The 21,754-nt window shown below is 35.7% G+C and overlaps 1 protein-coding gene across 1 annotated transcript in view; it reads left to right on the top strand.

The window, feature by feature from the left end:
- The window catches only part of STX17 (syntaxin 17), a 67,156-nt gene that overhangs the window by 15,942 nt on the left and 29,460 nt on the right, over window positions 1-21,754 (top strand). Inside the window, exon 3 of the mRNA XM_017884331.1 lies at window positions 6,420-6,485. Coding sequence (XP_017739820.1) covers window positions 6,420-6,485 — 66 coding nt within the window. The remainder of the gene's footprint in view (window positions 1-6,419; window positions 6,486-21,754) is intronic.

Raw genomic sequence — 21,754 nt, 5'->3', positions numbered from 1 at the left:
TTTGGTGAAGGTGGAGGGGTACAAAATATTGTGCAAATGAGGGATATTTACTGCCTTCTTGACTGTAGACTGAAGGAGGCAAGGACTTTGACATTTTCTCCAATGCCTATCTGTATTTCCAGTGCCTGTCACATAGTACATGCTCAATAGATATTGATTGAACTAATTAAAATTGTCCTTATCTACTGTCAAACTATAACAACCTAGAAGCGGATATTCTTGCTGAATGAGAACATCAAGAAGACAGGAAGGGAGCTGAAGATATCTCTGTCAAGTCATCCTCTGTGTCTGTCATGTGTCCCACATGTGTGGTCCTAAATGCCACTGTCTCACAGTTGGCCTCTTACCAGGACCTAAGCCCTATGGAGACAGCAACTTGCAGAGCCCCATTTAAGGGGTGGGCAAGATGGAATCACTCCGCTTAAGGAAAGTCTTCCCCATTCATGCTTTTGAAGCAGGAAGAAATGGGACTATCATTCGCTAGTCTAATCTTACTGCTAAAATTAGACTGAGTGCTCCATCTGCAAACCTATAGGGCCATGGTGTGGTGTCTGTCACACAGGCCAAAAGTTGTTCTTCCCAAGGTCTGGGCAGTGGAAGCAGTATAAACACTGATCAATGAACTCATCTGAATTTTAAAAGGATGAAGAAAATTGTTCCTCTCCCCTGGAGGAACTTTACAAATGACCTTGACAAGTAAACCTCTCAAAACCTATAGAACCAATTTTTTTTTTTACAACCCTTTTTTATTCCCTTTTCTATGTCCTCCTTTTCCTCCTTCTCCTTCTTCTATTTATTTTCTCACTTTCCTTTGCTCTCTCTTTTTTTTTTCTTCCAACTTGTATTTTAGGTTCAGGGAGTATATGTGCAGGATTATCACATGGGTAAATTGTGTGTTGCTGGGGTTTGATGTACAAATGATTTCACCAGGTAGTGAGCATAGTACTTGAACATTCACATTTTAATAATTCATGGGAAAGCTGCAAATGTCTATGATATTAGACAGTTGTAATAGTAAAACTATAGTCTTCCTCATAAGATTATTGTAAGGATTAAGATATTATATGAAAAAAGCTTGCATGCAAGGTTGATACTTGGAAGTGGAGAATATAACAAGTAAGTTAGGCTACCCAGGCATTCAGCATAGGCACTGTGAATGGAAAAATCAACACACAACATGTTTTCTCTTATACTCTCACTCAACAACAACAGTCACCAACACAGAAGACTTCTGTTACAAATGTGTGTGAGTTGCTCCCCATATTTCAAGCAAGCAATCAGTTCAGCAGACCCTAGCTTAGGTATCTTCCAGTTGAATTCAATCCTGATGCTATATACCTAGAGATAGCCTCGGAAACCACAGTTTGAGAGCCAAGTGCAACAAGACCACGCCCTTCCCTCCCACCAGTCACATGTCCAGGCCCTTGGAACTTCTGACCAACCAGCTTCAAGTTGGAGTTCCCATAACTCCCTTTTTGGGCTCGATTAATTTGCTGGAATGGCTCACAGAACTCAGGGAGACAATTTACCAGTTCTTTATAAAGGATATTACAAGGGATACAGCTGAGAGATGCGTAAGGTGAGCTATGAGGAAATGGGTGCAGAGCTTCCATGCCCTCCTTGGAGACACCACCCTTCAGGAACCTGCATGTGATCAGCTCTCTGGAAGCTCTCCAAATTCTGTCCTCTTGGGCCTCTTATGGAGACTTCATTGGATAGGCATGGTGGAAGCATGGACAACCATGTCAAAATGTGATTGGAAAAAACAGGTATGGTCTAATAGTAACAGACTGAGTGGAGAAACCCCAACAAGGCCTGTCTGTTCAGATTCTTATTGGCCTCTCCATGTATCATGTCTTCCTCCAGGGTATGGGGCAGGACCCCTTCTGGAATGAGGATCTTATGACCCACAATCGGTTTGGAGTCCTGCCATTGGCAGGTTTGGAGGGCAGGAGGGCAGAGAGAGGTTCTGTTTCCTGAGGTCTGCTTTGGACACTGAAAGTGCCCCAGCATTGTAACAAAAGACTAACAAGGGCCATGGGAGTTATGGTCAAGGAACTGTGGACAAAGACCAATGTGTATATATTATATATATGTAATATTTATATAATCATAATATCACAGACACCATCAGTTAATAGTTTCTAATGCATTAGATTCAGAACGTTTCTGAGATATATCCTTTGTGTTATTGGTTTTGTATTTTTGATATTTGGTAAGCAGAGTGAGGTGAGTTACTCTTAACTACCCTATGGGGTAGATGTTATTTATCTTCAAGATACAAGTAATTCTCAGTTTATGGCCTGCAATCATTGGGCCATCTGTTAATATTAGGTAGCTTTCTGTAGATTCTTTGATATTTTCTATGTAGACAATCAAGTAATCTATGAAGACAATTTTATTTTTTTCTAGTCTTTGCCCCGCCCACCCTCTCTCCCTTCTTTTCTTCCTTCCTTCCTTCCTTTTTTAATCTTACTGCCCTGGCTAGGGCCTCCAGTATAAAGTTGAGTAAGAGTGGTGAGATCAGACATCCTTACCTTCTTCCCAATAATAGAGAATGGTCCTTCACCACTTAAGTATGATGTTAAATGTAGGGGTTTTGTAGATTCCTGCTATCAGGTTGAGAAAGTTAACTTCTATTTTTTAGTTTGCTGAGAGTTTTTATAATGAATAAATGTTCAGTTTTGTCAAATGATTGTCTTTAAATCTGCCATCTTGCTATTTTTGTCTATTTGTCCATCTGTTTTCCCTCTTTCTTTTGGTTTAATTAAATATTTTTTATGATTCCATCTTTTTTCTTTTGCTGGCTTATTATACATCTTGGTTTTTTATTTTTTATTTTTTAGTGGTTGCTTTATGGTTCAGAGTATATGTCTTTAACATCACAGTCTCTCTTCAAGTAATGTTATATAATTCACTTCACATATAAGAACCTAACAGTATACTTCCAGGTCCTCTCTTAGGGTCTTTTTACTATGGTTGCTATACATTTTACTTCTGCATATGTTATCAACCCCATTTGTTTTCATTATTTTTGCTTTAAATTGTGTTATTTTGAAAGCGATTGTAAAATAAAAAATATTTATATTTACATATATATCTGTATGTGCCATTTTCAATGCTCTTCATTCGTTTGTGTAGAACCCGGTTTCTGTCAGGTATCCCTTTTCTATCAACTTGAAGTACTTTTTTAAACATTTCTTCTAGCACACCTTTCTGCTGGTGATGGATTCTATCAGCTTTTTTATGTTTAAAAATATCTTTGTTTTGCCTTATTTAAAAAAAACCTTTCTCTGGGGATAGAATTTTAGCTTGCATTTTCTGTCGTTTTCAAATACTTCCAACATGTTGTCCACTGTCTTCTGGCTTGGATTGTTTCTCACAAGAAGTCTTCTGTCATTCTTATCTTTGTTTCTTGGTACTTCATGTGTCTTTTTTCTTCCTGTTTTTAAGATTTTTTTCTTTATTTATTTTAAGTAATTTTACTGTAATATACATTAGTATAGCTTTCTTCATTTTTCTTGTCCTTTGAACTTCTTGGATCTATGGTTTTATCATTTTCTCAAATTTAGAAAATCTTTGGCCATTAAGTTTTCAAATTTTTCTCTCATGGAGTCCAGTTACATGTATTTTATATTGTTTTCATTTGGCCCATGACTTGTTGATCTTGTTTAATTTATTTTCAACTTATTTTTCTCTGTGTGTTTCATTTTGGATAGTTTCTACTGCTATTTCCTTAGGTTTACTCATCTTTTCTTCTGCATTGTCTTATCCGCTATTAATCCCATCTAGTGCATTTTTTAATTTCAGATACTCTTTTTTAATTCTATTAATTTAATATTTTAAAATATCTTTTATGTCTTTTCTTCTAATGTGCTTATATTTTCTTCTACCTTCTTAAATACATGGAACACATAATAATAACTGTTCTTAATATCCTCATTTATTAATTCCATTATTCCTATCATATCTGGGTCTATTTCTGTTGATTGGTTTTTCTCATTGCAAATCATATTATTCTGCTTTTTTGCGTGCATGGCAATTATCTTTTGGATACCAGACATTGTGAAATTTGCTTTATTGGGTACTGAATGTTTTTAAATTTCTTTACATATTTTTTAGCTTTATTCTGAAACACAGTTTAGTTGGGAACAGTTTGATCCTTTTGAGTCTTTCTTTTTTCTGATGGAGTCTTGCTCTGTTGCCCAGGCTAGAGTGCAGTTAAACAATCTCGGCTCACTGCAAGCTCCGCCTCCTGGATTCATGCCATTCTCCTGCTTCAGCCTCCCGAGTAGCTGGGACTACAGGCGCCCACCACCACGCCCAGCTAATTTTTTGTATTTTAGTAGAGACAGGGTTTCACCGTGTTAGCCAGGATGGTCTCGATCTCCTGACCTTGTGATCCGCCTGCCTCGGCCTCCCAAAGTGCTGGGATTACAGGCATGAGCCACCGTGTCTGGCCTTGAGTCTTTCTTTTAACCTTTCTTGCTTAGGACCAGAACAGCCTTTGGTTCAGGGCTAATTTTTTCCTACAAAGAGCAATACTTTGGAATATTCTACCTGATACCCAGTGTATTCCAAGGTTTTTCCACTCTGACTTATGGTCACATGAACCATTTCTAGCCTTGTGTGATTTCCGGGAATTATTCTACTTGTTCTTTTTCTGACCACGGGTACTTCCCTCACATGCATGTGTGGAGGAGTCCTTTGCTGAAGACTCAAAAGGAAAACCCTGCAGATCTTTAGCATTCTCTCTCAGCGTATTCCTCTCCTCTCAGTGCAACTAGCCCTTCACCATGCAGCCCTCTCCTCTCTGGTATTCTCTGATCCATGAATTCTGATAACCTTGGCATCTACAAATTCTCAACTCTGTTTCGTTAGTGTTAATTTTTCTTAAAACATCACAACAGATTAGTAGTGGGCAATAAATTTAAAAGTGGTTTATTTTCAAACATGAACCTCAGGCTTCCTTTCTCAAACTTTTATTACTGTTATAACACTGCCTAAAAGAGCTTTCATGCTGGATCTGATGGCATCAATTAAATTTTTCTTACAAATGAAAGTGGTTTGATAGTGATTTTAAATTTATGTTTGGTAAATACATGTTCAATATGGTCTGATGTTTTTTTTTTTTTTTTTGAGAAGGAGTCTCACTCTGTTGCCCAGGCTGGAGTGCAGTAGCACGATCTCAGCTCACTGCAACCTCTACCTCCCGGGTTCAAGTGATCTGCCTCTGCCTCACAAGTAGCTGGGATTACAGGCACCTGCCACCACGCCCAGCTAATTTTTTTGTACTTTTAGTAGAGACGGAGTTTCACCATGTTGGCCAGGCTGGTCTCAAACTTCTGACCTCAGGTGATGTGCCCACCTCAGCCTCCCAAAGTGCTGGGATTATAGGCGTGAGCCACTGCGCCTGGCCGGTCTAATTGTTTTAAGCTTAATTGTTATTGTTTAGTTCTTAGATGATGTAAAAATTTTAGGAGTATCAAAAGAAGTTTTTGCTGCATCATTCTTTACCAAATTTTAAGAATTGTGCAGAGCAAGGAATATAAAAATGCCCTAGAAATTTTTTTAGTGCTCTACTCTTATAATCTATGTTTTCTATGCATATATGAGGGCATTTTTATATTTCTGTCCTTTCCAATTATTTCTAGGTTGATTTTTTGGGGATGTATAAAGTACCAAAAATGTGTTTAATGTAGCTGGTCACATCTGCTAACATTTTAATTATTTGATTTTTAAATTTTGAATAAGAATAATGTATGATATTTGGTGTTGATATTTATATTCTATATAAAATTCGGCTATAATATTATCACATATTCCTATGGTTCCTATCAAATGAAAAAATTCCCATGATTCTGTTCCCAATTCTTTTTGAATGATACTCTGAAAGGTAACAATTGCCTTAGTAAAATTAAAACATATATATTAAAAGTTCAGTCTCATTTTTTATTTACTCTCTAGTCTGTGGTTTCAGTGTTACTTTTCTAAAATTCAGATTTTTAGTTTTCAATACTTTACACTATCATTGACAAACGTACAATTTTCATATACAATAAGAATACCTTATGAACACTGTTCTTTTATTTTAATATTATTTTATATTCTCATTCTTTATATTTTCCATTTCCAGAGTGTTTGCAACATAGACAAAATACATACTCTTTTTCAGTAAAATAAAATAACCTGATTAGTGGGGGGTTTTTGTTTATTTTATGATTTCCATAATTTTGTATGCAGTATTCTTAATAATTTCCTACTTGTATGTGTTTGGAAAATTAATTACCACTACTAAATCACTATCTTCTCTAGCTCGTATGTTTAAGTTTGGGTAGGTGAGTGGGGATTTTTGTGGTAATGGGAAATAATCCTTTAGTGATGAAAAATGTAATACTTCCCCCCTCTCTTTTGTATAGTATCAAAGGTGTAGAATCTGGGACAAGTTGCATGAAGAGCATATCAATGCAGGACGTACAGTTCAGGTAAGGCTATTATATTTTTTCTGCTAAATCGGTATGAAAAAGACAGTCTTTAGACAATTTTGCTAAAATATTACCTTTGCAGCTGAACCCTTTTATATACGTTTGTTACTGTTTCCTTAAGGATACATTTTTAGCAGACATTGCTGAATCACATGCCATACATATTTTTAAAGTTTTGTTTTATTACCAAATTTTCCTCCAGAAATGATACACAGACTTACACTCTCACAAGCAATGCATTTTGGAAAATCCTTTAATATTGGTATTACCCATTTCTTAAATTTTTGCTAATTGATAGATTAAAATTGTGCCACTTTGTTGTTTTAATCTGGATTTGTAAATGCTTTGAAGGGTGAACTTTTTTTCACACTGTCTGGACAGTAATTTTTTTCTTGTTAATTGCCTGTTAGTATATTTGTATATATTATATTATGTTGATGTCTTTTGTGAGAGCTCCTTATAATTTGAAAGATATTGATCTAATGTCTATAATTAGTATTGCAAATATTCTTTGCGAGTTATTTGCTTTTTAAAAAATAATATATGTACATGGTTTTAAAAGCCAAATACAGATAGATGGCTTATAATATCCTATATTCTCCACCTACAAGTCCTCCTACTTGGAAGAAACCATTGTTAATCCTTTTGGCCTTTCTTCCTGAAATTTATCTCTTTATTACTAAATAACATGTGTAGACTGATATTTCTTGATTAATCAGGTTTAGATTTTTTTTTTCTTATGGTAGGTGAAGCTCTAGCTTCCCACCTTGCTCTCCTACTTCCCTTCCCCCATATAATTACATATATTACAATTTTTGGTTAAATTAATATAATATAAACTCATTATATGGATTATGGAGATATTGTTTTCTGGTAAGTCAAATAGTGAAATACAGTACCACCTTTTACTTTTTAAAAAGTTAATAATTGCCTCATTTTTTAGTTGCCTGGCTTTCTGTGTGTCTGCGGTTAATTTTCTCTAAATGCTCCTTTTGCGACAGAGTCTCACTCTGTTGCCCAGGCTGGAGTGCAATAGCGCAATCTCGGCTCACTGCAACCTGTGCCTCCTGGGTTCAAGCAATTCTCCTGCCTCAGCCTCCCGAGTATCTGGACTACAGGCGCCCACCACACCTGGCTAACTTTCGTATTTTTAGTTGAGATAGGGTCTCACCATATTGGCCAGTCTGGCCTCAAACTTTTGACCTTGTGATCCGCCTGCCTTGGCCTCCCATAGTGCTGGGATTACAGGCATGAGCTACCGCACCTGGCCAATAATATTTCTTATATGCTCAAAAATATCAGTTCCATTCTTTATTTTAAAGATTTTCTTCTGAACTCTTCCTCCCCCCACTTCCTATGTGGACTTTCAAGGCTTGTTGTGCAGCTCCTGTTCTGGGACTTTCCTTGGCTGCTTTTGTGTGTTTACATCTCTATTTTCCTAGGTATTATGCCCTCCTCATTTTTGGTTTATTCTGTTGTTTTATTGGAGTAGTCTTGCAGTAGCCCTCTAATTAAGGGTACCTTGGAGATAAATATAAGTAATTGTATTTCTTAAAAAAATGTGTGTGTTTTCTCGTGATATGTAATTGCTAATTTCACTAGATATAGAATTCTAGTTGGAATTCTCTTTCAATATTCAAGCCTTTTTTTTGTTGTTTATACTTTAAAAAGCTAGTATGATATCATTTCCCAGTTTTTTGTTTTGTTTTGTTTTGTTTTTTGTTTTTTGAGATGGAGTCTCGCTCTGTCACCCAGGCTGGAGTGCAGTAACACAATCTCTGCTCACTGCAGTCTCCACCTCCTGGGTTCAAGCAATTCTCCTGCCTCAGCCTCCTGAGTAGCTGGGACTACAGGTGCATGCCACCACACCAAGCTAATTTTTGTATTTTTAGTAGAGACGGGGTTTCACCATGTTGGCCAGAATGGTCTCAATCTCTTGACCTTGTGATCCGCCCACCTCAGCCTCCCAAAGTGCTGGGATTACAAGCATGACCTACCGTGCCCAGCTGATTTCCCAGTCTTTGTATAGGTCCTGGTTTTGTTTTTGTTTTTTCCCTCTTTGGGAGCTTTTGTGATTAGTTCATCCCTGGTATTCTGAAATTTGATGATTATGTCATTGTGTTGGACTGTTTCTTTCTAAAAATTCATGTTCTTTAGTTCTGGGTAATTTTCTTAGATTTTTCTTTGGTCATTTATTCTTCTGTGTCTTCTCATTTTGCTGTTGTTGTTTTCTTTCTTTAATTCTAAAGGTCAGCAAACTGATTCAGAGGCTATGTCTGGCCTCTGTCCATCCCATTTGCTTACACATTTCTTTGGCTGCTTTCACACTGTAACAGCAGAGTTAAGTAGTTGCAACAGAGACTGTATGGACTACGAAGCCTAAGCCATTTACTCTCTGGTTCGTTGCAGAAAAAATTTGGCAGTCCCTGTTCTGTTGGGTGTTGGAACTCTTGGGTTCTTGTCTGATTTTCACTCTATTTTCTGAAAGATTTCCTCAGATTTCTGTGTAACTTTTTCCGTTGAATTCTTTTTTTCTGCTATTATGATATTTAGTTTACAAGAGCTTTTTCTTGTTCTCTTTTCCTTTCTTGATAGCATTTTGTCTATGGGTGTAATAGGTTTTTTTGTTTGCTTGTTTTTCTGAGATACTAAAAACTAGATTGCTTGTCTTCTGGTGGACTTCACTTCAGGGTGCTTGGGCAAACTGGCATTTTCCTTAGGGATACCTCCAAATATCAGTATCTGGAGGTTGTTCTTATTTAGTTTTCTGAAGAAGAATTTTCATTTTCCCCCTATGGCAGGTAGGTGCTTATCTTACAAAGTTATAGAGGCAGATTAGATAAAGACTTTTGGGCTTTCTTCAGTACAGGCTTTTTAGCCCTGTGCTTGGTGTTTCTGAATCTAGAGTCAGTTGCTCCAAAGAATACATCTGTGGTCCTCTTGAATTCAGAAAGGTTATTATAGCTGCAGTATGGTGATTAAATTGTGGTAAAAGGAAATGAATTCAAGAGATCATTAGGAAGGGTTACAGAGGTCCAAGAAATAGATGTTAGTAGCTTAGAGATAGTGGAGATGAAGGAAAACAGATTGATTCGAGATTTAGATGGAAATTTGACTTATCTCTCTATAGCTGTATTTAATGCTTGCTAACTAGATTATAGTCCTAACAAGTAGAGACTATGTCTCCACTATTTGTATATTCTGCAGCACCTGGTGCCCAGCAAGATTTGGTGTCTATTGAATGATACTGAGCATGTTAATGATTTAATGAGATTATTATGACTTAGATTTCTTACCATCTTCACTGTTTAATCTATCATTTAAAAATCACATGATTTGGTTGAGGCATTGGCTATGTTCAAAGTATTTGTTTACTGACTTTTAAAATTTGCATGTATATTTATCATATTGACCTCCATCTGGCATAAAAGATTTATGGGTGCCATTGGAGTAGTAAGATTGAAGCTATTGTTAGATACAGGTATTTGGTGAGTTTTATTCATATCTGCTCTGAATTTTGTGTATAGATTTCTACTTTGCTAGTTAGTGTAAAAGTTACTTTGGGACAAATAATCTCATCAACAATTATCACAGATTTTCTAGATTTATCATCATTAGATTTACATAGTAAGAGCTATATTGTCACATTCATTATGGTGTCTTGATAAGAAGTTCTCAATTTAAAAATAGTTTAAATTATCAATCTTTTATGGTTCCTACTTTGGTGGCTTGTTCAAGAAATCCTCTCTTGGAGGATTCAAGAAGATATTTCTTTATATATTTAATTGAGTGTTTTAAATATTTTGCTTTTAACGTTCAAGTCTTTAATCCATCTGGAATTGGTGGTATGAGATAGACATCAATAAAATTTTGTTTTATTCCATCTTGAAAAATCACTTGTATGTCACTATTACTTGATTTCTGTGGTGCTACTTCTGAGGCATATTATAATTCCAGAGTTGCATGTAATTCCATATGTCTCTGATCTTTATTTTCTATTCAATTTGTCAGTCTATTCTGTACCAAATTCCACATACTATCTTAATTATGACAGTTTTAAGATAAAGCTTGATATCTGATTGTACAATACTTCCACAGTATGCTTCCTTTTCAGGAGTGTTTTGCTATACTTGGCTCTTTATTCCTCCACATGAAATTCAGAATCAGCTTTTCAAAGTCCATACACAATCTTGTTGGGAAGTTGGGAGTTGCATTGGTAGAGGAAACTGACATATTTACAATATCTAGTTTTCCTACCTGTGAATATGGAATGTTCTTGCATTTGTATTTATCTTCTTTAGTATTTTGGAATCTTTATAGTTTTTTGCATACAGGTTGTGGTAGACTGTATTTTCTGAAGAGACCCACAAAAATATCTCCCATTCCACATGGCCTTTTACATTATGACCTTGCTACTCCCCCACCAATAGGTGGAGTCTAATTCCCCTTCTCTTGAATCTGGACAAAAGTAAAGCTGCTTATTTGTTGACTTGCTAGTTTAATTTAGAACACATTGTAATTGCATTATTTTCCCCATTTTTGTCACTTGTCATACAAAAGTACAAAAGGAATATTTTACAAAGCTGTGTCTTCCTCGCCTCTCCTTCCCAAATACTTAATATTTAGTAACAACACTAATTGATAATAGAGGATTCTGAAAAGTATATCACAGTTTCTTCCTTGAAGGAACTTACCTAGACAGGAATTCACAAAACTTAAGTATTTAAACAATAGTTTAAAACCTTAGTAAAAGTTAATGTAAGTCAGATATGATTAATTGACAATTACGTTATAGAGACCAATAAATGATATAGTACCTGCTATCTGGATGCTAGATAAGGGGTATTATCCTCATTTTTCAGATACTAGAAAGCTGAAGAGATTTAGTGTTTGTCTAAGAAGTAGGAAACCAGTTTATCTGGCATACTGTCAATGCTCTTAGTTGGCACTTAATAAGAATCTTTAATGAGAACCCATTCTAGTGTTACATTCTAGTATTTTTATTTTAATCTGGAAACATTTTGAATAATAATTCAGGTGGATAGGGACTCGAGTGCTACACTTAATACCTATATAAGATGCTCATTAGATATTTATTAAATAAATGGACAGAGACCTTTTCTCTATTGATTTTACTCTTTTGGTGGTTTAGTTGATGCTTGTTAAGCTATATATATTCTTTTTGGTGACTTTTGATGTTGAAGTAAGTGTGAAGTCATTATATTAGTATCAGTGCCTTAAGTATAATAGTTAGGTAATGAAAGTATAGTCCAGATTTATTTTAATTAAATAGCTATGACTCTGGAGCCCTTGGCAATAAATTATATGCTGTCTAGAATGTGTTTACTCTAAGTTATTTAAATGTTTACCAGTGGACTTCTGCTCTGTGTTTGTAAAGAAATCAGATTAATTATTATGATACCAAATGTTTTCTGCTGTACACAATTTGTTCTCAAAATTACATGTTGTAAAAACACATTAAGAATCCTTAAATCAATATTTTAAAAAGGCAAATATATGCATAGCCACTCTTAATCATTAAGTACATATTTAGCCATTTTCAGAATTTTCAATTAACTTAAAATAATTACTTTTTACAGTTATCCATATAGATAAGTATATATTTGAGTATATTTTTTAATCTTTAGACAGAAGTTTTGGGACATTTCTGAAAGAAGGAAAAAAGCCATAAGTAGTTATAACATTTAGTTATAAAACCAAAGAGAACAAAAGAGAGAAGTTGTTTTTAATTTGTTGAAAGTGTAGCCATAGTTAACAGTTTACTATTTGTGCACTGCAAAGCTTGTTAAGTTGATGTATGTTCTTTTTAAAAAACTTACATCAGTGATTATAGACCCCTTGATTAACTGCTGGATATTTCTGAAAATTTTCAGAATTTGGTACAATATCTGCTTTTCTGACCTGATTATTAGAAAAGCAGAAGCATTTGAACATTTACTGTGTTCTAGATACTCTCCTAGACACTGCGCATACAACTGTGGCGGTGGCAAGTGGAGAGAACAGAGAGAGATTTTAAAAAAATAAACAAATATGTAATATGTTAGATGATTATAAATGCCATGAAGAAAAGTAAAGCAAGTTAAAGGGAACAAAGAATCACAGAAGGTGTTGAGTGTTCTTTTAAATAAATGGTGTTTGTGGAAGGCTTCTGATGACATTTGGGCAGAGATCTAAAGGAAGTGAAGGCATAAACGATGGGGAATAGAATTGCCAGGCAGAGGGATGACTCTGAGGTGAAAAGATGTGGCATAGTCAAGGAATAGTAAGGAGGTCAGTGTGGCTAGTGTGAGCAAGGAGAGTACAGGAGATGAAGTCAAAGAGATCAAGAGGGTCAGATCATGGAGAGCCTTGCAGGATATGGTATCTCAGAGTTAGTAGACAGCTTTTGGAAGTTTCTGAGGTTCTTCCACTCTGCGTAAATATTTTGAAATTCATTTATGTTGTAATGTGTGTCAGTGTTTAATTCCTTTTTATTATTGAATAGTATTCTATTGTATGGCTATACCACTGTACCACTGTTTGGCTATTACTAATAAAGCTGCTATGAACATTTGGGTACAAGTATTTCTGTGGACAAAGGATTTCATTTACTGTGGGTAAATACTTAGGAGTAGAATGGCTAGAACATATAATAGTTGTTTTTTAGGAAACTGCCAAGTTGTTTTCCAAAATGATTGTATTGTTTTATATTCCCACCAGTTCCTCCATTGTCCTTGCAAACAGTTAATATAGTCAGCCTTTTAAATTTTAACCATTCTAATTAAGTCTGTAATGGTATCTCATGATTTTAACCTTCATTTGCTTAATGATTAATGATGTTTCTGTTTTCTTTTGAATTTTGATAAGTTAAAAACAACTTCTGTCTTTTGTTCTCTTTGGTTTTATAACTAAATGTTATAACTACTTACGGCTTTTTTCCTTCTTTCGTGAATGTTTTATTCCATTTTATCTCCTTGCCTTGCTAGCTAATACCTCTGTTATTTTAGTGGTTCCTTTAGGGTCTTTAGTGTACATCTTATCACAGTTTATTTGCAAGTAGTATTATTCTATTTCACATATGTTTAAGAAACTTAACAATACACCTCTATTTCTCCTCTACCAGCCTATATGCTGTTATTCTCATATATTTAGCTTTTATACATCATATACTTCATAACATTTAAATAAGCATTTTTAAAAAGTGATTTAGATATTAAAGAAAAAAATCTTATACATGTACTGGTGTCATTTCCATTTTTAGTGTGCTTAATGCCTTTATGTAGATCTATATTTCCATCTGGTGTGGTTTTCCGTTTGCTGGAAAGATTTCCTTTAACATTTTTGTTAAAGGGAGTGTGATTCTGCTGTGACGAATACTTTGAGTTTTGTACATCTGAAAAGTTTTATTTCACCATTGTTTTAAAAGAAATTTTGCTCTATATACATTGACTTTTTTCTTTCAGTACTTTAAAGATGTTCAGCTGTCTTCTCACTTGCATTGTTTCTGATGAGAAATCTGCTTAATTCTTATCATTGTTCCTTTGTATGTAATGTGTCTCATTTCTCTCACTGCTTTTATGATTTTCCTTTAATCACTGGTTTTGGGCACTTTGATTATGATAGGCTTTGGTGGCATTTTCTTCGTGTCTTGTGCTTTGACTTTATCGAGCTTCTTGGACCTCTGGATTTATCGTTTGCATCAAATGTGGAAATTTTTTGGCCATTATTCATATATTTTTCTGTCTCCTCCCTTCTCTTCTCCTTCAAGGGCTCCAATTACACATATATTAGGTTGCTTGAAGTTATCTGATAGCTCATTGATGCTCTTTTAATTCTGTTTGATTTTTTATCTGTGTGTTTTATTTTGGATAGTGTCTATTGCCATGCCTTTATGTTTATTAGTCTTAGCAGCGGCAGTGTCTAGTCTGACATTAATCCATTCAATGTTTTCTTCATCTCACTCACATATTGTAGTTTTCTTATCCAGAATTTTGATTTGAGTCTTTTTTATATCTTCTATGTCTCTAATTAACTTTTTGAACACATGAAATACAATTGCAATAGCTATTTTAATATCTTTTTCTACTAATGCTAATATCTATGGCAATTCTATGTCAATTTCAATTCAGTGATTATTTTCCTCATTATGGGTGATGTTTCCTTGTTTCTTTGTGTCTAGTGATCTTCGACTGGGTCTCTTTTACTTTGGTAGGTGCTGGATATTTTTATGTTTTTATAAATCTTATGTTTATATAAAACAGTGAGCTTTGTTCTGGAGTGTAGTTAAGTTGCTTTGAAACTGTTTGATCCTTTAGGGTCTTACTCTTATGATTCATTAGGCTTAACTACAGCACTGCTCGGTTTGCGGCTAATTATTTCTCATCGGGGGGCAAAACCTTTTTGAGTGCTCTACTCAATGCCCTGTGAATTAAGAGTTTTCCCATTTTGGCTGGTGGCAACAGGCACTGTCTCCAGTGTTGAGTGAGTGCTGGGTACTGTTCCCTCTAACTTGTTCAGGTGGTTCCCTCCCCAGCTTTGGGTAATTTCCTCACATACATGCTCTGATCATCAGTTATTTGCTGAATTCTGGTATTTAGTGACCCCTAAATACCCATGTATCACTGATCCCTCTGCATATTTCCAGGGCTCTCTCTCCCTGTGCTGTACTCTCCTCTCCAGTTAAGTGAACTGTGCTCACCTTGGACAGAACCAGAAGTCATCTATTATTGTTTTGAAACTGCAAATATAGTATACTTAACAATTTTCTTCTCTGGGATAAGAAAACATTAGGATTAAGAAACATTTTGTGATCAAAATTTGAAACTAAATGAAAGAGTTGGAAATTGTTACTACTATAATAGTTCACTGAAGAACATTAACTTGGCTTTTATAGAAATCTGATAAAGGCCAGGCACAGTGGCTCACGCCTATAATGCTGACATTTTGGGAGGCCAAGGTGGATGAATCTCCTGAGCTCATGGGTTCAAGATCACCTTGGGCAACATGGTGAAACTGTCTCTACAAAAAATAGCAAAAAATTAGCTAGGCATGATGGTGTGTGCCCTGTAGTCCAGCTGCTTGGGAGGCTCAGGTGGGAGGATCTCTTGAGCCTGGAAGATTGAGATTGCAGTGAGCCATGATCATGCCACTCTACTCCAGCCTGGGTGACAGCATGAGACCCTGTCTGGAAGGAAGGAAGGAAGGGAGGGAGGTAGGGAAGGACCTGATGAGAGGAAGGGAGGGAAGAAGGAAGGAAGCTACCAGCCTAGCTTTTTCTTCATAATAGTGATAATGTAGAACTTGTTGAGGTCACAGATTTCTGGGATCCACATTAGAGATTCTGATTCAGTAGATTTCGGACCACATTTGGAAAGATACTGCTTTGGAGAAGCTATCCCAGTTCCGTAAGTACAAGGATGCACAAAAATAAAATCAGCCATGGAATTTGTAGATGTGAGATGTGACTTTCATGATTTTACTAGGAAACACATAGAACATTTGAGCTGTCTACTTTCTAATTTTTTAAAAGGGGGATGATTTAAAAGGGAGAAACAATAGAAAAGAGAGGGAATAAGGAGGAGAGTGGAGAAGCAAATGTAGTCGACTGGTTAGGAGAAAAGAAGAAACAAGGAGAAGGAAAACCGACAGAGAATGGAAAAGAAGATACAAGAGTAGATTCCAAAATTAATGCTATTAGGATATGAGTTCTTTTAGTTTATTGTGAGATTTAGAGGAATTTATAACTTAAATTTTGCCTTAAAATTCTTATGAGCTTATTAATCAGGATTTAAGATCCTTGACCTCTACTCTGATTGGCATAGGTTCTACAGAATCTCAGGGAGGACATTAAATCTAAAACACCATCAGTTGTAAGACACACTGTTATTCTGTATACCTCTAAGAAAGAAAAAAGTACTGCCAGTTAACTATGCACAATGCTTTTTACCATTTATTTTAAGATACTTTCCAATTTTAGAGATGTTAAAATGTGGACAAGATACTGTGTTCTAAAATTGATGAAATACAGTATTTAGGAGGCTTCACCCCCTACCTCGGTCTTTTCCCAATCTATTCTTCCTATTTCGTATGTTCTATTTTCCCAGTATTATTTTTCAGAGACAGCACAAGTCTCCCCTCCTTGAGGAAGCCTACCTAGATCCTTACTGTATGATATGTTTCAGATTTCCTTTGAGCATGTTTCTTCCACCCTTTTCATTTTGAATATTTCCCCTTAATAGAGAAGCAAAGCAAAATAGGAGTTACATAATTCTGCTTTCTCTGCATCATCTGCTAACACTGCACCATCTGCCCCAAGCAGTGGGCCTGAACTTTCTTTCTTGTTGTTACTCTACATGTATTTTTTAAGTCCTTTTTATTGTTCTTAACATTTTCTCATCAACCTCCACTCATTCTGGGCTCTTACTTTACTTACAAGATTCTCCTTGTTTTACAAGTCTCTTAAAATTCTGAACTTATCATAGCACACCTTACACAACAACCATATTGGATTCTTTAGATGCCACTTTCTTTTCTTTCTTATCAGATTAACTTATTTTTTATTTTTTGAGAGGCAGTCTCGCTCTTGTCACCCAGGCTGGAGTGCAGTGGCATGATCTTGGGTCACTGCAACCACCACCTCCCAGGTTCAAGTGAGTCTTCTGCCTCAGCCTCCCAAGTAGCTGGGATTATGGGTGCCTACCACCATGTCCAGATAATTTTTGTATTTTTAATAGAGATAGGGTTTCACCATGTTGACTAGGCTGGTCTCAAACTCTTGACCTCAAGTGATCTGCCCGCCTCGGCCTCCCAAGGTGCTGGGAGTACAGGTGTGAGCTTAACTGTTTTTATAGTGTCAGATTAACTTGTTTGTATAGTGTAAGAATTTTACTTTTTTTTTTTTTGAGATGGAGTCCTGCTCTGTCACCCAGGCTGGAGTGCAGTGGTGTGATCTCAGCTCACTGCAACCTCCACCCGCCGGCTTCAAGCAATTCCCCTCCCTCAGCCTCCCAAGTAGCTGGGATTACAGGCGCACGCCACCACGCCTGGCTAATTTTTTGTATTTTTAGTAGGGATGGGGTTTCTTCATGTTGTCCAGACTGGTGTCAAACTCCTGACCTCAGGCAATCTGCCTACCTCGGCCTCCCAAAGTGCTGGGATTACAGGCGTGAGCCACCGTGCCTGACCTAGAATTTTACTTTTTAGAAACTTTATCTCTTTTTCAAAAAACTTTATTACAGTATGATTTCTGCTATGGCATCATACAGCTTTTTTCTTTAAACTTGATCAAATTCTCTTTCCTAAAGAATCGCTAATCCTAGTGTTCCTTCTAATTCTTGTGAACTGCAAGATGGCATCATGGTTTCTCTCTCATGCGTTTCACTTCCACTTCATTATTTTATGCTTGTATGTCAGAATTAATTCCAAAGGAGTAGTTATTTTCATTATTTCTTCCACATTATTTCTTAAAGTATAAGTATAAGAAAAGTGACTTATACTTTTCTAGGGAAGAATTTTAGTTGGTTTCTTGATAGTTGGGAGATCCATGTTGTTGGACCACTACTTTGCCACTTTGTGGAAAGTGTTAAGAAAGCATTCATTCTTTTACCATATTGATTAAATCATATCATATACCAGGGACCAAACGTGGCCATTAGGATATTTGACAAAGAAATTAGACACAATCCTCGTTCTTAGAAACTTTACAGTTTAGTTGAATGTTAATATCCTTATCCAATATACTTCCATAATAAAATTCCCACTCAGTTTTACCCCTACTCAAATGCTTCCACCTTGTTTCTGTCCTGAGGTTAATTGACCATACAAGGCAATATAGTATTATTTTCTGAAAGTATTATTTAAACTTTTTATTGTGAAATATAACTTACATATTCTAAAAAATGCCTAAAATATAAATATACACCTAAATAAATTATTATACTGTGAACACTCATGTATCACTACTCAGATCAAGAAATAGACAGTTGCTGGTATCCTGGAAGTCCCATAGCCTCTTCCCAATTACAACCACCTTTTCCCCTGCAAAAGTAATCACTATCTTGATATATATGGTAAATACTTTGTACCTTTTCTGTATAATTTTAAAGCCAAAGTGTGTCCTTAAGACTGTAGTTTAATTTAGCCTGTTTTTGAACATTATATAAATTGAATTAAACAAGATATCCTTTGTGTCTGGCTTGTCATTTACCTATGTTTTTGCCTATAACAATAGTTCATCCATTTTCATTGTTGTATGCTATTTAATGAATATACCATAGTGTATCCATTCTGTTGATGGACACTTGAGTTGTTCAGTTTATGTTATAAATGCTATTAACATTCTTGTATATTTTTACACATATGCACATATTTCTGTTGACTATATTCCTAGGACAGGAATTGTTGGTTCCTTAAGCATACTTATTTTCAACTTTAGTAAGTAATGCCAAGCTATTTTCCAAAACAGTAATGTTAATTTTACATTCCTTCCAGCAGTGAATACAATACTGTGGGCACCACATCCTTACCAATACCAATATTTAGTATTGTCAGACTTTAATTTTAGCTGTTCTGGTGGGTAAGTTAATTGTGGTTTTAATTTACATTTACCTGATTATTCATGAGATTAACTTTTCATGTGTTTATGAGACATACCCATTTAGAGTTCTTGCCTACATTTCTGTGGGTTGTTTGTATTTTTTTATATTGATTTGTAAGACTTCTTTATATGTTCTGCCTATGACCCCTTTATCGGTCATATGTGTTGCAGTTATCTTCTGCCACTCAGTGGTTTACTTTTTCACTGTCTTAGTGGTGTTTCTTGATGACTAGAAGCTCATTTAATTTAAAGGTTATCAATCTTTTATAGTTGGTGATTTTGTGCCATGTTTCCTTTTATTTTTATTTTTTAGAGATGGGATCTCCCTTTGTCACCCAGGCTGGAGTGCAGTGGCACAATCATAGCTCACTGCTGTCTCGAGCTCCTGGGCTCGAGGGTTCTTCCATGTTTAAGAAATCTTTCCTACCCAGGGTTACAAAGATATTCTTCGTTTTAAAAGTGTTATTGTTTTGCCTTTCACATTTAAGTCTACAGTCCATCTGATTGATTATTGTATATGGTGTGAAGTGGTATATCCAACTGTGTGTGTGTGTGTTTTTTTTTTATAAGGATACCCAGATTACTAAGCCTAATGTTTTGAAAACTTCATTTTTTTCCCCAGCATTGCTCTGTAGTGCTACTTTTGTCATAAGTCAAGTGCATATATGTTTGGTTTGTTTCTGGGCTGTTTCACTGTGTATTTGTCTATTCTTGCACTAGTGCCATACTCTCTTAATTACTATGGCTCTATAATGAGTTTTGATATCTAACAGAGGAAATTCTCCTACTTTCTACTTCAGAAGTGATTTAGATAGTCTCAGCCCTGTGCATTTTCGTATACATTTTAGAATCAGCTTATCAAGTTTCACCAAAACAAAACAAATTATCAATTAACCTTTTGTAAATTTATTTGAATTTATTGAATCCCTATATTTGTTTTTGTTTGTTCGTTTGTTTGTTTCTTTGTTTTGAGATGCAATCTCACTGTGTCACCCAGGCTGGAGTGCAGTGGCTCAATCTCCGCTCGCTGCAAGCTCTGCCTCCTGGATTCAAGCGATTCTTCTGCCTCAGCCTCCCAAGTAGCTGGGACTACAGGCACATGCCACCTCTTCTGGCTGATTTTTGTTTTTGTTTTATTGAGTCGGAGTCTCACTCTGTCACCCAGGCTGGAGTGCAGTGGCGCAATCTTGGCTCACTGCAACCTCCGCCTCCTGGGTTCAAAAGATTCTCCTGTCTCAGCCTTCCGAGTAGCTGGAATTACAGGTGCCCACCACCACACCCAGCTAACTTTTTGTATGTTTAGTAGAGACAGGGTTTCACCATGTTTGTCAGGCTGGTCTTGAACTCCTGACCTCAGATGGTCCGCCCTCCTCAGCCTCCCAAAGTGTTAGGATTACAGGCATGAGCCACTGCGCCCAGCCAGCATTTTTAATTTCCATTGTGATTTCTTCTTTGACTTGTGGGTTATTTAGAAATATGTCTTTCTTCATTATTGGACATGAAATATTTACAGATATATTTTATGAATGATTTCAAGTTTAATTTTATTATGATGAGAGTACATGGTCTGTATGATGTCAGTGTCAACATTTTTGAAATTTGTCAAAACTTCCTTTAAGACTCAATATATAATCCATTTTTATAAATGTTATCCATGTGTATTTGTATGTTTTTTACATGTGTATTCTCACCTTGTTGGGTGTAGTGTTCTGTGTAATTTATATATAGTTTGTGTTAAACTTATTGTTCAAATCTTCTATATTAACTTACATCCTTTTGTCCATTTGTTCTGTTAATTACTTAAAGGCGTTAAAGCCTTCCCTTAAGATTGTGGATTTGTTTAAATTTTTCTTTATAGTTCTTGTCCGGTTTTGCATTATTATGTATTGTGGGTATGTTATTAGGTATACTTAACTTAGGTATTATTATATATTAATGGTACAGGTATTATAAAGTGATTCTCTTTGTTTTTGGTAATGTTTTGGCTTTAAAGTCTGTTTATTCTGATATTGCTACAGCAGGTTTTCTTTGGAGAGGAAATGTTAGGGTTAAAGTGATTTATCTTTTCATCTTTTACATTGAACCTTTCTTTATGTTTTAGATACAATTGCTTAAGTTTTTTAAAATTCAGTCTATAAATCTTCATCTTGTAACTGGAATATTTATCTCATTCTTATTTAATGTAATTATTGATATATTTAGGTTTAAATCTTTCACTTTATTGTGTGCTTTCTATTTCTTACACATATTTTTAAAATCTCCATATTTACTTTCTTTTGTATTGATCTTTTTTTTTGTTATTATACTTTAAGTTCTAGGGTACATGTGCATAACATGCAGGTTTGTTACATATGTATACTTGTGCCATGTTGGTGTGCTGCACCCATCAACTCGTCAGCACCCATCAACTCATCCTTTACATCAGGTATAACTCCCAGTGCAATCCCTCCTCCCTCCCCCATCCCCATAATAGGCCCCGGTGTGTGATGTTCCCCTTCCCTAGTCCAAGTGATCTCATTGTTCAGTTCCCACCTATGAGTGAGAACATGCGGTGTTTGGTTTTCTGTTCTTGCGATAGTTTGCTGAGAATGATGGTTTCCAGCTGCATCCATGTCCCTACAAAGGACACGAACTCATCCTTTTTTATGGCTGCATAGTATTCCATGGTGTATAT

The sequence above is a fragment of the Rhinopithecus bieti genome, unplaced genomic scaffold, assembly GCF_001698545.2.
Source record: "Rhinopithecus bieti isolate Rb0 unplaced genomic scaffold, ASM169854v2 scaffold_12088, whole genome shotgun sequence".
NCBI lineage: Eukaryota > Metazoa > Chordata > Mammalia > Primates > Cercopithecidae > Rhinopithecus > Rhinopithecus bieti.
Note: the sequence above shows the minus strand (reverse complement) of the source record. Positions and strands in the feature narration are given on the sequence as shown.